The 18,442-nt window shown below is 40.5% G+C and overlaps 1 protein-coding gene across 3 annotated transcripts in view; it reads right to left on the bottom strand.

Moving 5' to 3' along the window:
• The window catches only part of SUSD1 (sushi domain containing 1), a 265,066-nt gene that overhangs the window by 117,358 nt on the left and 129,266 nt on the right, over positions 1-18,442 (bottom strand). For all 3 annotated transcript variants that reach the window (XM_082259187.1, XM_082259188.1, XM_082259189.1), the window contains exons 9-13: positions 16,543-16,722; positions 13,292-13,471; positions 11,989-12,086; positions 11,715-11,904; positions 5,140-5,234 (exon numbers count right to left, since the gene is read on the bottom strand). In XM_082259187.1, the coding sequence (XP_082115313.1) occupies positions 5,140-5,234; positions 11,715-11,904; positions 11,989-12,086; positions 13,292-13,471; positions 16,543-16,722 (743 nt within the window). The remainder of the gene's footprint in view (positions 1-5,139; positions 5,235-11,714; positions 11,905-11,988; positions 12,087-13,291; positions 13,472-16,542; positions 16,723-18,442) is intronic.

Below are 18,442 nucleotides of genomic sequence, written 5' to 3'. Positions count from 1 at the left end.
TGTTAAAATTAACTGTAAACATATGCGGTTAAGCATAAATGATATGTGGTGTTGCCGCATCCCAGGATCCATCTGCAATAAAGCTGTTGGCCCATTCATGGCAAATTTTCTGTGAGTTAATGATACTGCACAGTAGCATGTACTGTATATTCAAGTAGTGTTGGCAGTGCCCAATTATGGTTCAAACTTGAGAAAATTACAAAGACTGCACAATGAATCTATAATGGGTCTATAATGGGTCTATCTTCGCTCTACCAATATTTAGGCTGTGGAAATCCATAGCACATTATATGAAAAACCCAATAACTACAGTTCAGATTAGACTGGATGTTTTTTCTACATTTAAAGTTTAAGTTTAGCCATCAAAAAATCTCTACAGCTTTAAGAAGTTAAATTACCCGTAACAAAGTATGTCCCATGTTGTGCAGGCAGCTGTATCCTGTAGAAATCATAACTGCAGGGATGCCCCGTCCTCTTGCTTCAAACTTCCATTTTTGTTAATGGCTTCAGGACATCTGTAAAACTGCATTGAAAATTTTCTGGTGGACCCATCCCTCCTCCCTCCTCCACCATTGAAAAATGTTCTTTCATTGCTTTCAAAAAGGACAGATCCTGCACATGCTGATATACAACAAGTACAAAGAGGAGTACTTCACCAGCCCATGGCGCTGTCCATGTGTTCACCTCCTTTGTTTGTATGTTTTTTAGCTGAAATGTCCTGGTTGCTGCTGCTCCTCTCTCACTCCACTGGGGGGGGCGGATCAAAACAATTCAAATCTGTAAAGAAAAGCGCACGCAACCTCGGGCAATAACGCTTTAATAAAGGACAATAAAACAGTACATTGGAATTGCACTCACACTTTTCCTTTAAGACAATCGCTTTACAGCATTCCAACAGGAGCTACTCGCTCCTCCCGTCCCTCCAGATGGTGACTCTGCGGTCTCCTCATCCGCGGCTGCCACGCTGTATCCCCGCTCTCCTTCACTTCCTGTGTTGCCTGGTCACCGGATGCCGGTTCTAGTGCGCCTGCACACTATACCGACGTGATCTACGGCGCCTCAGGAGAGCCTCAGCCAAAGCCGGAGCCACAAGTTGTACGGAGCTGCGAGGTGGGGGATTCAAGGCACGGGTGCACTGCCTCTGCTGTTACTACGGACCGTAGTAACAGCAGAGGCAGTGCACCCGTGCCTTGAATCCCCCACCTCGCAGCTCCGTAAAACTTGTGGCTCCGGCTTTGGCTGAGGCTCTCCTGAGGCGCCGTAGATCACGTCGGTATAGTGTGCAGGCGCACTAGAACCGGCATCCGGTGACCAGGCAACACAGGAAGTGAAGGAGAGCGGGGATACAGCGGTGGCAGCCGCGGATGAGGAGACCGCAGAGTCACCATCTGGAGGGACGGGAGGAGCGAGTAGCTCCTGTTGGAATGCTGTAAAGCGATTGTCTAAAAGGAAAAGTGTGAGTGCAATTCCAATGTACTGTTTTATTGTCCTTTATTAAAGCGTTATTGCCCGAGGTTGCGTGCGCTTTTCTTTACAGATTTGAATTCTTTCATTGCTTTCACTGTCTCAAACAAGATCTGTGAATGGAGGAGAGCCTAATCAGTCACAGGATCCTCTCCCACATTCACAGATTGTGTTACAGTCAGGGAAAGCAATCAAATAACTTTTCTTGATGGAGGAGAAGGAGGAGGAGGTGGAGGAGGGAGAAAGGGCAGGCCCTCATCTGGAACTTTTTTGCAGCAGCTTCAGAAAAGACCCAAAGTTATTCAGAGACAGCTAGATGGGGCATTCCTGTATTGTAGATTTCCAGTTGCATGACATGGGATAGCCTTCATTACGTGTAAGTTAGTTTACTGAAGATGTTTTTAGGTATTGCTGAATAATGAGGCAAACTTTCTGGTCTAGGACCTCTTTCTACACCACATCCCTAAAATATATTATTTCATTCTGTTCAAAGCATATTAGGATTTTTATGGTGCCAAGACACAATTTTTTCTTAATTAAAAAATATATATAAATTTTATCTTATATACATTAAAATCATGTTTAAAAAATAAAAAAAAGCCAGGGAGGACGGCGACAAGACCGACCCATACGCGATCCATGTTGCACCCATAACAGATCACCTATATTCTATGGTAGTATGGGCAAGTCTGGCCCCTCCTTTCCTTCCCATTTGGGCAATTGACATTAACATACATCATCACCAGGTCCATAATACTCCTTCTATGGCTGTTTAAGTACCACCTTGAAACTCAAAAATTAGAACTGACAACAACTACAACGTTAAATTAGAAGCAAGGACTGTTTATTTGTGAACAAGGACTGAGCGTATATATAAGAATTGAGCAGCACTGCAGAAGAAGCCGATGTCGGCGAAACATAGAGGAACAACAGTAGCCTATACTAATTGTTATGGTTTGCTGTATATGGATAATGTATAAAAGTTTTTTTTTAAACATGTTTTTAATTAGGGATGGGCTTCATGTTCGAGTCGAACCTAAGTTTGACTCAAACACAGCCTGTTTGCCGAATGGCTTATTCGCAGGAAGTTTGAGTTCCCACTGTTAAACTCACCACACTCTCCCTGAAGGAATTCCACTTATAAATCACCCGTTGGCCAAGGGATTCTAACCCACAACCTCTCAATTGCAAGCCTGGCATTCTACCACCTACGCCACCTTCAAGCCTGCTGAGGCTAAATACGCTCTCCCTGCCTAACAAACTAACTTCTATCTCTAGAACATCATGTAAATTATTCACTGCACCTGAGCAGAGGATTATGGGGCGCTCGTGACGTCAGATCCCTATAAAAGAGCTGTCAAACTCAGCTCAGCTGTCAAAAACAGCTCATTTGCGTGGGTGGCGTCTTGAGAAGCAGGGGCTTCTTTTTTTTTTCTATTTTTTCGGTTGTGGGTGGGCGACGTTATCATCAGGGGACACTATTTTTTTACTTTCTTTTTTTAATAAAGGACTTGTCCAAAACTGGCTTTTGACTTTATTTTTTGTACACTTTTTTGGTGAACGGGTAGGGGTACAATGTACCCGATATGCATTCACATGGGGGGGCCTGGATGTGTGTGCCACCTTATTAAAAGGGGGCTTCCAGATTCCGATAAGCCTCCCCCCTGCAGACCCCACAACCACAGCCCATGGTTGTTGGGAAAAGACCCCTGTCCCCATCATCATGGGGGGCAAAGCCCACCCTGCCCCAAAGCACCCACCCCTCATGTTGAGGGCATGTGGCCTGGTATGGTTCAGGAGGGGTGGCACTCGTTTGCCCCCACCCCCATCCTGGCTAGCCAGGCTGTGTGCTTGGATAAGGGTCTGGTATGGATTTTAGGGGGAACGCTGTTTTTTTTTAAATTTGGCGTGGGGTTCCCCTTAAAATCCATACCAGACCCGAGGGGCCTGGTATGGACTGGGGGGGGACCCCACACCATTTTTTTATCTGTATTGCCTGGAGCTGACAATACATTACAGCCGCGAGAAAATCTAAATTACATTTTTTCCTTTAGAAATGTCAGTATTGCTGCAGCAGGCTACATACATCACACAAATGCGCCACTTTACAGGCACATTAAGGGGGGCCCCCAGGCACGATATTTAAAGGAATTTTTCATTTTTATTGTTTCACTTTAAGCATTATTAAAATCACTGCTCCTGTAAAAATTATTGTTTTAAAAAACTGTTTTTGCATTGATTCATGTCCCCCAGGGCAGTACCCAGGTCCCCATTTACCTTTTTTGCCAATATCTTGCATTTAAGCCTTTAAAATTAGGACTTTTGATTTTTCATGTTCATGTCCCATAGACTTTAATAGAGTTTGCATGTTCACTAGAACATTTCCCCTGCTCAAGATGTTCTGGTGTGAACCGAACAAAAGGGGGGTGTTCGGCTTCATCACTATTTTTAATGTGTGTAAAATAAAATGTATATTTTTTTTAAAGAAAAAATGTGTCTTGGCATCAAAGAAATCCCAATATGCTTTAATAGAATGAAATATTAGTTTACTAAAAGTTATAGTGAATGTTTTAAAAGGAGTAAGGACAGATAATTCATAGACATCTATACCACACTCACCCAGCACTATGGATATATTACACAAAATTCTAAGATATTATAAGCATATAACCATATGAATGGTAGAGCAGCTGCTATTAAATACACATATATCAAATAATCACGGAGGATTGATTCACCTACCCTGTCCATTGATTATAGTACCAATATTTACATTGAAGACCTCCTTCACTTTGATGTAGTGGGACTTAAGAGACTAAGTCTTAGCGCTGCTAGCAGGGCCAGATTAACATAGGGGCTATTGGAGCTGCAGCTCCAGGCCCCTACCTTAATATAGGCCCCCGGGTTGGCCATATTCACTGTTACCGCTCTTCTGTCACTTGTAAACACAGAAGTCTGGCTTCTATGCTCGCTTCCCCAGGCAGCTCCCTCAGAACCTCCCCACACAGCACGAAGGCCGGACAAGGAGGGACAGTTGCCGATGCATGGATGTGTTTATGGGCTTCAGAGACAGCATCCCATGTTGAATTAGGCAGGCATGGCTGCACCCTTCCTCCTCTGGGTGCATGCCAAGGCACGGCCCTTAAGGCCCTTCAAAATCCTCAGCACCAAGCCCATGATGCTCTTAATCCAGCCCTGGCTGCTAGTGTGAAGTTTTTTTCTTTTAGGGGATACCCAATCTTCTGGAATTATTTCACACATTGATTATTTGATATAGTGAATGTTTGTTTATGGGTAAACTTCAGTTTCAAAGCAAATGTGTGAGTACATACATACCATTCACATTTGTGCCTTCAGCAGTGCCTAGAGCACCCCCCCCCCCCCAACCATTTATCTATAAATAGGGCAAAACATGTAAGCCTTATGCTCCTTCTCACAATGTAATACCTAGGCCTAATCTACCTATCAGCAGGTCCAAGAATAGTATTTAGGATGTATGCAGATAGCATCCATTTAAAATAATTTTTTCATAGTAATAAACTTCATTTATATATTTGTAAAACTTTTACCAAAAAGCTCTCCAAAAATGAAATGTATTTATATAGTCACACAAAGGTGTCCAGGCATATCTATATATATACACCCCTATATAGACAAAACTTATATTCTACTTACTGTGTATACTTCCATTGAATATTTGGCCGAAGAGCTTCCTGTCCATGTCAAGCATGAATCATTAAACAATATAATATTACCAAATATGTGTTTCCCTGGAAAAAAGACAAAGACATCATACCTTATATTATTATTCTATAATAGTATATAATATTTACTATGTATAAGAGGGGGCAGGTTCAACTGGTATTGCCAGCAGTAAACTATGCATGGGGCAGGGACAGACAGGTACAATCCAAGTACATTTTTATGCTGCACTTTTATTCAGCAAGTCGGTAAACAAGCACAGTCCACCACAAGAGGGCATAGCATAAATAAACAAAATATCTGCTCATCTGAGCCAATAACTACATTTATGTCAGTTCTTGACTAACAGAGTGCCCTTGAATGGGTTCCCCAGAACAAACAGGCAGCACTTGTACCTTTTGGTGACTTTTCACCCAGCATCAGGCTCCCGAGCTTTGGTCAAGTGACATAAAATGGCCTGTGGACAGCTGGGCAAATAATACTGACTGACTAACAGGAAGGATGTGGACCTACAAATAGAGACTTTATCTCACCCAAAGCTCTACAAACTCTCCAAGCTCCATGACCCATTACAGAGTTTACTATCCACATCAGTCACAAAACCTGAAGCCCCTAACCATAGGTAGGTAAAACACCTAGGTGAATCGCATTCCTTTCAGCTCTGAGACACAGTATGCAAAACTCACCCTTTTCGGTCTCCACATATGCCTATTCCCTCCTTTTTATTAACCCCCTTTTCCCCCGGGGCAGTTCCCCCAACAGTTTTGTTGGTGGATCAATAAGGTCCTATATAGGATAGGTCATTTTATAGGCCCTTGAGAAATCAAATAAGCTGAATATCTTAGACAAAACTTGGAGATGCCAAACTTGGACCTGTTTCATTATCGTTAAATAGCTCGCTTTCTAAATTCTCTCAAGGGAAGACGGAGGATATAACAACTACCTTTTCTGAGAATAGATGTATGAATAGACCAGGACAGAGGGGTGGAATTTTGGAGCGGTACTCCTTCCTCTCTACTCTTATGGGTAAGCTTCCATATCAGACAGCAATGGAAACCGAGCTGGGAGAGGAGATAGAGGAGGAGACGTGGGCGTGATAATCAGACATTGTGCACAAGATTATGAACACTACTCTGGTGGCTAACTAAAAAGTTCTCTCCTGTTGGTGCTTTGTATCTTGTGAATCTGAAAGATTTATCCAGATGCCTTACCCCTCTGTTATAGGAGATGTGGCTAGGAGGGTACTATGTACCATGTGTGGTTGGTTTGTCCGAGAGTACAAGGTTTGTACAATATTCAACCTCATTTATTCAGCGACAGGAGTCAATGAACAGAAAAATAGTAAGGCGGTAAGGATCTCTTGGAAGAAATTTCTAATCATTTGCGTACCTTCATTTTTTATATCCTTTTGGCAGCTAAAATATCTATAGCGTGTGTGTGGAAATCTCAATCGATAAAGTACACTGCCACTAAAAATAAGATTTTCTTGGATTATGCGCCATGAAAAAATGACTAGCGTTCTGAAGAACAAACAAGCTAACTTTGAGAAGTTCTGAAATCCTTGGATCAGTCACTGATATAGCTAGGGAGCTTGAAGGTGTCCTGGTGGAGATTGGCCAAAAGAAGCATTATTCGCAATCCCCCCCCCCCCCCTCCTTTTTTATTTATTTATTTTTCTCTTCTTTTCTTCTATTTCTCCTTTCTTTTCCATCCTTTTCGTGCTTTCTCCTTTCCTTTTCCTGGGTTTCTAACGTTATGACTTCTGCTGAGAGCTCTAGGCTCTCTGAATATACTGGGTTACATTATGACTGCTGGAGCCAGGCCCCCCCGCCATCCCCTAAGGGTGGTCGACCCATAAATTTACCTTTTTCATTAACTATTACTTGCTATAGTGTTTGCATTACTTTTGTTATTTGGTGCTCATCCCAAACTCTCTTACCCTCCCCCCTTTTCTTCATCTCCCCTTTTCCCTATCCACACCCTATAAATTGTGCACCAAAGCATTTACAAATTGAATCCATACACCTGTGGGACATAACAAGATGTTTTTTCTATTGGAATTATACTCACTAATTGCCCACGCTTTGTGCCAGATTTCTGGCTATTATTTAATAACGTCATTCTCATGTATCCATCTGGATGCACATATGTTTGTTTATATGTACTATTATCTGCAACTGTATTCTGTTTTAAACCCAATCAAAATTATTAAAACAAAAAAAACCTAGGTGAAACATACTGTATACACCATCCACAATCCTGCCAACCAGTGCTTAACCCTTTTAACTACCAGAGCCCTTTTTTCCTTTTTTTTGCACACAAAACCCCCAAACATATATTTTCTGAAGGCAGACACCCTAGAGAATAAAATAGTGGTAGTTTCAATTTTTTACATCACACGTTATTACTGCAAAGGTCTAGGGAACGCAAAATTTCAGTAAAAAAACACACTAAAGGGAATTTTAGGGCAAACAAAGGCTACCCAAATTATTGGTAAAGTATAAAAGACAAGGTTAATGCAGAGTAAATAGATACCCAACATGTTCAACCTTAAATTTCCGTGCACCCATGAAATGGCAACAAACTTTAGTACCCTAGAATTTCGATAGGTGATGCTTCAAAAACCCCCTATAGCATTCAGTTTAGTGTTACGGAGGAGGTCTTGTGTTTGAATTATTGCTCTCCCTCTGGCGTGTACAGCGATATGTAACATATGTATTGCAATTGGCGAATTTGCAGTTTTTTTGAGGAGGATTTTATGTGCTTGGGTGTAACTTTATTTTTTTGCAAAAAAAATAAATATTTTTTTTTACTTAACTTTTTTTTTCCATTACATATTGAACAAAAAGTCCTCTATATGATGATTTCTAGGTGACAGGTTCCCTTTAATAAAACATGCAGGGTCTTCCCTTTGTTCCCTTGAATGTTTTACAATGCAGATAGCATTGCAAAACATCCTTTCTCGGCTAAGTGAGCTGGGAACACCTAGAGCTTGACCTGGAAGTGAAGGCTTTCTGCGTCACAACAAGAAGGGAAGGAGAGCGGATGCGTGTCCACTCTTCTCCTTCATCTCCACCCGCTGGCACCCACCATGGAGCTCCCAGGCCTACTAATGGGCAAGCGGAGCCCAGAAAGCATGGCAGGGTGCAGCGACGGAGGAGGGGCAGCGATATCGGGGGTGTGTGCGAGCAATCGGGCAGCAGCGGAGCAGCCCGAATGCTCTCATCTGACAGGCAGGAGTCTGCCTGCCAGTTTCACACACAATCCTGGTGGCTGCAGCCCACGGATTTTGTATTAAACCCCCCCCCCCACACCCGTCAGGTCTGTACGACGTATGGACCTGGCAGCAAGAGGGTTAACAGATGAGTACACTTTTTTAAAAAGGTAAAAAAATGTGCTTTTATTTTTCGTTTCAGGAGCCTGGAAAGTATTGCACTAGCAATCATTAGATCACTGATGCCATGTAGGTCTCCTGCAAACTGCCAGTGTATGGGCCTACCTGCACATCCTGTACAAGTAAGCCGATACTCCCTGACAGGAAGACTCAATGAACTACCACAGAGCTCCACAGCGCCAAAACAGTTAATTGAGAACTGCAACATGACAGCCGCTAAAGATGTCAGGGCTTGTAGTTCATTCAGACACATGGAGCTGTGTGTCTGAATGACGTGGCCATGTGGGCAGCTAACAATGGCAGCTAGTATGGGGAACTTCTGCCTGTACTGCTGCCACAGGGAAGGTGGGCAGAGGGTGGCGGCTACAGCATTGGGAACATGTTACATGTTGCACCCTAAAATCGGTGGAACATATAACATGTTCCCACATGTGAACTTTAACTTGTGTCATAATATTCTATCCATGATCAAATTGGCTTATACAAAGGGATCTCAAAAAGGAGTTATATTTTGTAATTCAGGATCTCAGTGGAATCATGCATTTACAATCATGTATAACACAGTACCAACTCTTTGAGAATTGTATTAGAGAGTAGAGTTAAGTGACCTTATTGAAATTTGCTCTACTGATGACCTGATGAGAAAACAGTTTGATAATACCTTATGTTAGCTTCCCAGAAGTAACTCATGAAGTAGTAAAGCTAATGAACCAGTAACACAAGCATACATTTGCCTCAGTACAAGTTTCCTTTAAACATAATGTTTCCAAAATATGCTAAATTCTTTATCATTCTATGCACAAAACACATTTTTTCCGTATGGTTTTAACATAAAAATGCTCTTTTATTTTATTTTTTTACTACTTCAATGTGGAATGTATCTTATAGGTTAATTGCTCATAAAACTGTTATTTTAATTCTGTATGATTACTGCCAATGCACTGAAGAATCAAATCTTAGATTTTTTTAATATAAGAAACTTTAGCATTATACATGATTCACAACGCCATGAGTTACCTTGTTCAAATTTACAATATTATGCCATGATGTATTTTTGCAAAAATATATTTAATTTACAAGGATAAATTTCAAATTGGTGGAAATTTAGGCAAGTTTCAGAGTAGGAATAATTTGCCTATAGTAATGCAATGCCAGGTTAAAGCAGCCCAATTATTTTGAATAGGCTGAAAATGCACCTAAACACAATAAAAAACAAACCTGGCCCCTTTTTATTGTGCTGCAATACAACACAAAATTATTTTTTAAATATGGGTTGTGGTGTGCTAAAAAGCATGTGTATTGGAATGGCATTGGCATAAATGGCATTGCAATGTAGATCATGTGCTACCATATCTGAATGGGGCCTTAGGGCCCTTTCAAACATGTGTGATGCAGTAATGCACAGCTTGCACATTATCACAACTGTGTTATGCACTGTGCATGCACTGGTCAGCTGCAGTGTCAACAGCACTCTAACACTCTGCAGCGCACCACAACACACTAAGGACCCTTTCACACATGTGGACCATTTGTCCATTTTTCATCCATCCGTTGACGGATGAAAAACGGACATCAATGTATCTCTACGGAAAAACGGATGTATATAGATGATCATCCATTTACATCCACCTCCTCAACATCCATTTTTATGGAACAGATCAAAATAAGGTAAAAAAAAGGGATCGGACGAAAAATAGATGTAAACGAGCAAACAGTTGAAGATGAAAAAAAGGCTCCAGGACTCAAGTGGTTAAGGACTCTAGCAGGCAGATGTAAATAAATAATGTAAAAACTGAAGAAAAATAGATGAAAAACTAATGACAAACTGATGTAAATTTCATCCGTTTTTTTCTTTGAAAAAATGTGACTGAACTGATCAAGCGAAAAGACCGAAGGTGTAAAAGGGGTCTTAGTTTTCCTAAATGGGGGTGTGTTGCAGAACATTCATTTTAAATAGACTGCCTAATGCATTAAAACTAATTATGTAGTGAAGGGGCCCTTGAACGAATGAGAATATGTTAGCATTTTATATAATTTATCTGATGTTATCTTTTTTCTGCTACCTTTAATAGCCATCCCATAGAATGGAGAAAAAAAAAACTGTAAATTAACTATTACACACAGAATACAGCAAACATCAACAATTTAAAATACCTGTACTTATTTTGTTTTGTTAATAAATTATGATTTTTTAAAATTGTTTAACAATAAAATGAACAAATAAGGTATTTTAATTCAAATACTCTATACATTATACTTTTGCAAACTGACATTAAAGTCTAGATCTGATTACCTGCTGCACCTTTTTCAAAAAGTAAGTGACAGTGTAATAAAGCTGCAAAACAAGAAAATTACTTAGAATGAATGGAAAAAGGGAAAGGGGTTTCAAGGGACCCCATTTTCCTACTTTTTCCTCATGGGAGGGCTGCAGATAGGCAGTTTCTAGTTCCCCTTGTATAGAGCGTTTAAGCGGGAGATACGGAGGTTGGAGGATTCTGATTGGGTAAAAATAGCTGCCTGTGGAAGGTCAGGTGACCGAAGTTTCTGGAACCGAGGCAGGCTATATATAGGAGTGGGAGCAAGGGCGCGGAGTCAGTCACCTCAGAAGATCAGCCGGAGCGGAGCTTCCCGCCCGCCCGCCCAAATATATATAATAAGGAATAAATATCAAGTCACGGCCTTATAAATTTATGTGGAAGGGTCACCTTTTTCGAAAGGGGGACAAAAATATGGAGGTGTCTTTATATGGTTAAGTGATAACCCGAGCGTCAAAGCTGGGTAGTTGTGTTATGTATTGCAAAGTTATGCTAATGGTAAAAGTGAAAAATTATTGATTGATGGATTAATGAGTTAATTAATTTATAAACCAATAAATAAAGGCCGTGGCCAAGTTATTATCCAAGAAAGCTGTCTAGTGTAGGTTATTTATTAGTCTATAATATAGATGCTTGCCATCCCATTCAAGCTTTAAGGGAATGACGCCTTTTGGGGCGAGTTGGTGCAAGTTACTGCAAGTCAAACTTACCACCAGAGTGATAGAAAGGAAGCTGTTGGGTGAATGAAGTCACAGATAGCCCCCAAAACCAAAATAAGGAATATGGTTTTTAAAGTTTAATATTGTAGGCCCTAAACTAGAAAATGAATTGTTACCTACTAGATGTTTGAATTGTTACAGTTTGCATTGCTGTTGGAATTCCCGGAGAAAGAGCTGCCATTGTGATGGTGTAGTTAGTATATGGAAGTAGTTCCAAACATACAAATGGACTTTCATCATCTGTAGTATAGTTGAAGGTCTTCTCATCCACAAATTCTTTGTTCTCCAGCCTTACTCCAAATATGCTAAACTGTTTTAACCAAGAAGTGAAGCATGTTATCAGAGTTTCTTAATCATTACCCTTCCTATGTATAAACTAGAACTTCTGGATTACCTTATACAAGATCTCACGGCCAAAAAAATCTGTACTTTTTGTCCAATTCAGACATGTTTTATTGAAAATTTCCAGGTTTCTTATTAAATCTTCTTTTGCTTAAAAAAAATAAAAAAATTAATACATATATAATAAACCAACATTTGTTCAGAAAATAAAATAGCCCAAATAACATTTGTTTAGCCCAATTTGCACATAAGAAATGTGCATGCAGATTTGCTGGATGAATGACTATGCACATATTTTATAAATAAAACCCTATGACAAAGTGCACTTATCCTTTTTGCCCCTTTGTTTTTGTCTAATCCACACTCCTCCTCAGATGCATATTCACCTCAACTCAGCACCCAGTGGTCATTTCAATCCATCGCTGCAAGTCTCACTGTCCTGGTTGCGCCTGCACATTACAGCCCTCCTAAGGCTGGAGAAAAAGGGATACAGTGGGATAAAGTCCTATAGAAGTCTAGGGGGCTTTAATGCGCAGGCAAAGACAGGATGCAAACAAACACTTTATGACTAAATCAGTGGCTTCAGGTAAGTATGCATCTGTGGAGGGGGAGCAAAATGGATAAGTGGCCATTATATTAAAGTGTACTTTCAGTGTTTTCAGTGTTTAATCATAAGTTGGGGGCAAGGAGTTAACCTAGTTGCATTGATTACCTACTGTGCTGTCTATTAGAGCTGTATAAATCTCAGGGCATTATAGATAGAAATCAAACTCCTTTGACAGGTGATACAGCTCCTGTTTACCAATTTCAACTGTATATAAATCGGTTTGCCTGAAGTTCAGCTTTAACGTAGATCTGTAGTCTTTTTAAAAGAGAAGTTTGGGTTTGTTTTTTGTTTTTTATCATACTTACTTAGGGGGATGCAGGTTTAGATAAAAAAGCTCAGAGTCAGTACCTTTTTATTTAAGCAAACTAGAGGTTGGTAGTGTTGATTTGGGCTCCGTTGGTAATGTTGAGTGTGAACTGTAATAGGAGGTCCACCTTGAATATTAACTATGTTATGTAGCCACCCAAATTACTCCAGTTTATACCCTGCGGGGTACCCTCTGGGGCGTGAAGAGACAAGCTACCATCAAACAGGAACACTTTTTGTCCTTGTTGGAGCCTTAGGATTCTGGATTTTACTGTACAGTTTACAATGGAAAGAAAGCCCTGATTCCAGGCAACATATAAGAACACGTTTAAGTCTATGGTGCAGTTAGGTTAGGGAGACAGTTCAAAGCATAAATACAGATTTAAGGACAGATTTTTAACTATTCATCAGACAAAAATGAAAAAAAGTCAGGACAAAATACCTGTACATGTTAGATTCAGTGCTTCCCAAGTAGAATTCATCAGGCACTGAGAAAAATTCCTTTCTCCATTATCTCTGAATCCAGGTTTACATTTATAATATATATAGCTTCCCACAGTGCTCTCATTATTCCACAACCAGTCAGCATGTTCAATAGTTAAAGGCAATCCACAGTCAACCTCTCCAGTGGAAAAAAAAAAAACAATTATTTTACTTAATGCTCCACTTCAGTTAAGACTTTAACTTTACATTTTTTTTTTTTTTTTAATTTTGCATTGTAGAAAGTAATTATTTATTTCCAATTTTTGTTGCTCTCCAAGAGTCTTTTGGGCATTTTATGCAGAAGATTACAAACAGTAGGGCGCTGAGGTCAGTATAAAAAAAAAAAATCACTTTATTAAAATAAAAAGCACATTTACATTGAAGTTAGCAAGAAACAGCATGCACAGGGAACATCTGAGACCAAGCAGCTGTGATCAGTGTGAGGCTGTAGGCATCACTGAGCACTCAAGGTATGGATATTAGAAGTGGCGTTCTTAGCCGCACATGAGGATGACAGCTGTCAAAATGCCTGGTGGATGTCAGGAGAGGGGGTGTGCATGACGTGTTTCCAGGGACATTTGAAAAATGAAGGCTTCTCTCTGAGCCTTTTGCTGATTGGTAGGGGGACACAACAAGGATGTCCGCTTTCACCTGCTCTATTTGCGCTAATGATGGTAGTTAGGTGGGCTACCTAACGTAAAAATTGGCGTTGTAGGCCAATGATTTAGTTCTGTTCCTAATGGCCATGGTCCCCGCTAAAGGAAAATCTAGCATTGATTTCCTCCTTTTTACCCCTCTCCGGAAACTGAGACAAGTCCCAAATTCTACCAATAGATGATGGTGCACATGCTGTAGCTGATCTTGCCCTGCCATTGAAATTGACGTTTTCCAGCACATCCTTCTAAATGTTGGCATTGTCTGGAAGACCCAGCAAGGTTCATACATGTCTTCGAGGAATGCCCTCCTATTTAGTCCAGTTGTATAAGTTACATAACCTCAATATCTATACCTTTAACTGTTGATGTTTGCATCCTGGGTCTGGTCCATCTCTTGGCTATGAGAACAATAATAGGCTTGCTTTTGTTTTATGCATGTAAGTGTTATTCTTTCTTATATGAAAGTCCCCTCAAGCTCCCACAATTAATCTCTGAAAACACTTAGTTAATGCAGCAGTTCCGCTATATAAATTTACTTATAAATCTAGGGGGTGACCTACATTTTTTTCAAAGGACTGGGATCTTTGCATAGATTCCACTAATACTGTTGCTTCCAACAATATGTCTAATTAGTTTTTGCAATGCTATTCTTTTCTTTCATGTGGCGGGGGGCATCACATTTTTTTTCTGTTGGAAGTTTTCTGTCATTCCATCCATGACAATCTACTGTTAACGGTACATTGAGCACCGGAGGTTATTGGTTGCCATGTAATTGGTTGGTTTTGTTGTATGTTTTTTTAAATGTTTTTCTATGTTGTTGTCCAAGCCTGGGTATGCCCAGTAGGCTTTGTTTTGTCCTACACATTGAAAAACGTAATAAATAGAATTTGAAAAAAAATGCATTGTTTTAAAGAGCATTGTTTTCTTTTGCCATAAAAATGCCCATGGGAGAAACCTTTATTGTCTGCAGTGGTATTAGGGATGTTGGCAACAAACAACTCTCACTAGGTCGATTTTATTTTCCAGTGTGTTCCCTATTATTCAAGACATCTGTGTCATGATCGTTTGGTATTCAGTAGTGGTTTCAAAATGACACGACATCAGCATGACTATATTTTGCTATCTTGGAGATTCTGTTGTGGGAGATATGTATTAACTCCTCCATTTCTGCTATCTTATTCACTCTCGTGAACCGTTCCTACAATGTAGGGGCTTGTTGATGTCGTCAATGTGTAGGACTGTACATCTTTGCTTCATTTGCCCTATGCATTTTAGATTTGCATTTAGATTTAGAGTAAGCACTGCCTAGAGTCACAGCGTAGTGCAGTAAAATTGCATAGGCAAGAAATCCAAGGAGTAGTTAATGACCGTGGTAATAATTGCATTGACTTAAATCCAATATCGTTGAACATTGAGACACGTCCACCAGATGCGGATCAGATCTCCTTCCAGGGTTCTGCACCTCCAACAGCGATCTGACATATTAGGGTAAACTTTGTGAAGCAGGCACAGGGTCCTGCACCAATATGAAAACATCTTATGGTTGCACTCCTAAATGTTAATGTTTTGGGAGCCCCAGTGAATGGCTGCAAAGATCCTAGCTTTACCCAAAAGTCTATTTCACATTTTTTAACTAATTCAGTAGTCCTGTTTGAAGGTTCGAAGGTTCGCAATAGAATAAGCTGTAGATAGTAAATATCAGGTAATGTTGGAGAGAAGCATTGGTGCAAAACTTCTCAAAAGGGTCTGGATTGTAAGTAGGCCCAGAACGAGAAATAAGGCAATGAAGTCAAATCTCTGAGGTCTTTACGGTCACAAAATGTCTTTCTGTCAAAAAATGGAATGAATAGTATCAGTCCTCTTAGATCTTCATTAGGGAAAAGTTTTGCTTTCCTATGTCACCAGCATAGAGAACATTAAGCACCACTGTAGTGACACCAAATTTCACTTCAAATCTACTAAGAGTAGCTGCCAGTGCCAGCAGTGCCATAAATTTCCTGGCACAGATTTACAGTTATGGGTTGTAGGCATTAGAGTGCCTAAGCACCCTCAGATACCAGGAAGTCCACTCCTATTTTCAGGACAGGAGAAATTTAGGACAAAAGGTACATTTCAGGTTACTGTTTAGGCTTAATTAACATTTCTAAACGTTCTTTATATCAGCAAATTTTCACTTTGTAAATTCAAGTTCAGTTTAGGCTACCAAAACTCAGTGAATGACTAGACTGCATAAAAAAGGTTTACATGGCAAATTGCCTTACCTAAAAGCTCTGCATATAACTGAAAAGTATTTGGAAACTTCAAATAAATTGCTTCTATATTTTGCTAGAGTGATGAGAAATAAACGACATTGGCAGAATTATTAGTTCTCTCCTATTAAAATGCTATTTATGTCTTTTACAAGCAGTATTAGGAAAGAAATGACTGCCTCATTTTCTGGTAGCAATAAAATATGATCAGGGGCAGCTTGACCCTGAGATCTTGAACCAACACACCAGGTTACAGTCAAAGCAAGCATAAACTATATTTAATAAGAATGCAAGGCGTGCATTACCTGTACAGAGAAAAGTTGAGTTTTCCCATGATTCGTTGAATGTGCATCTTGACACATGCCAAATATCAGGATTATAAAAGCCTTTCAGGCACGTATAATGTACTTCACTCCCAGGGTTTGTGGATCCGTTCCATACTCTTTGGGTATTGGGCAGTGATGGTGGCTGTCCACAGTTCATTTCTTAATGAAAAATTAAATAGCATAGTTATTTGTAAAGTAAGCAAAACAAAAATGATTTGGGGGTAGGGGAAAGAAAAGAAAGTGATTTGTAATTATATAAATAGCTCCTAAAAAGTATTATTATTATTATACAGGATTTATATAGCGCCAACAGTTTGCGCAGCGCTTTACAATGTGGGGGAAGACAATACAGTTACAGAACAATTCAATACAGGAGGAATCAGAGGGCCCTGCTCGTTAGAGCTTACAGTCTAGAAGGGAGGGTCAAGTGAAACAAAAGGCAGTAACCGAGGGGAATGGGCAGATGGAGAAAATGGAGGTAGAGTTGTTAGGTGTGGGTAAGATAGGCTTCTCTGAAAAGGAGGGTTTTCAGAGATCCCCTAAAAGGTAATAGAGTAGGGGATAATCGGACAGATAAGGGTAAGGAGTTCCACAGGATTGGAGAGGCTCTGGTAAAGTCCTGGAGGTGAGCGTGGGAGGAGGTGACAAGGGAGCTAGAGAGCAGGAGGTTTTGAGAGGAATGAAGAGAGCGATTAGGTTGGTATTTTGAGACTAGGCTAGTGATGTAGTTGGGGGCTAAGCTGTGAATGGCTTTGTAAGATGTTGTTAGTATTTTGAATTTAATTTGTTGGGTGAGCGGAAGCCAGTGGAGGACTTGACAGAGAGGGGCGGCGGACACTGAGCGATTGATAAGGTGAATGAGTCTGGCGGCAGGATTCATGGATGGATTGAAGTGGGGATAGCCTGTGTAGAGGCAAGCCAATGAGCAGGGAATTGCAGTAGTCGAGGCGCGAGATGACCAGGCAGTGAACTAGCAGCTTTGTTGTGTCTTTGGTTAGAAAGGGGCGTATTTTGGAGATGTTGCGGAGGTTAAGGCGGCAAGATTTGGACAGCCATTGGATGTGGGGCTTGAAGGATAGTTCAGAGTCCAGGACAACGCCTAGGACCTTGGCATGCGGGGATGGGCTGATAGTAATGCCATCAATATTGACAGAGAGATCAGGGGAAGGGGCACGTGGTGGAGGAAAAATGATTAGCTCGGTTTTGGATGGATTGAGTTTGAGGAAGTGGTGTGACATCCAGACCGATATAAAAATAAGAAAAAGTCACCCTGTCTACCCTTACTCCCTTTAAGAAGCTTTGTGCAGACAGAGCACCGGTCCCTCACTCTATCTCTGTTCTATATATAAGATGCTACAGTTTGCCCAGCCACCTACAAAACCTTTTTATATCCGCGAGTGGGAGAGAGACCTGCATCATGATTTTAATGAGACTGAGCTTGACCACCTGTACCGGTTGACCCATTCCAGCTCTTTTGATACCAGAATGCAAGAAACTAATTATAAGCTGTTAACATGCTGGTATAGCGTGCCTTCTAGGTTGGCAATGATATACCCCTCTCAGTCTGGCACCCGTTGGAGTAACTGCGGTCAGTGTGGCTCTTTCCTACATATTTGATGACAGTGCCCAAAGCTTTTTCCCTTTTGGTCTGATATTAAATCCCACATCAAAAGTATTTTCTATTTTGATGTCCCTGACTATCCAACTAATTTCTTATTGCATGTTCCTACCATATCTCTTAGTCACTAAAAGAAGTGTGTTTTGAACAACCTCCTTAATGCGGGTAAGCTTTTAGTCCCAAAGTTCTGGAAGAACTCCCAAAATCCTAGCCGGCAAGACTGGGTGAGGTTGGTATCCTCCATTAGTGAGGCTGAGGAAT

This window comes from Pelophylax lessonae, assembly GCF_965119305.1.
Source record: "Pelophylax lessonae genome assembly, chromosome: 1".
Classification (NCBI taxonomy): Eukaryota; Metazoa; Chordata; class Amphibia; order Anura; family Ranidae; genus Pelophylax; species Pelophylax lessonae.
The sequence above is the reverse complement of the archived record's forward strand: the minus strand, read 5'-3'. Positions and strand labels throughout refer to the sequence as shown.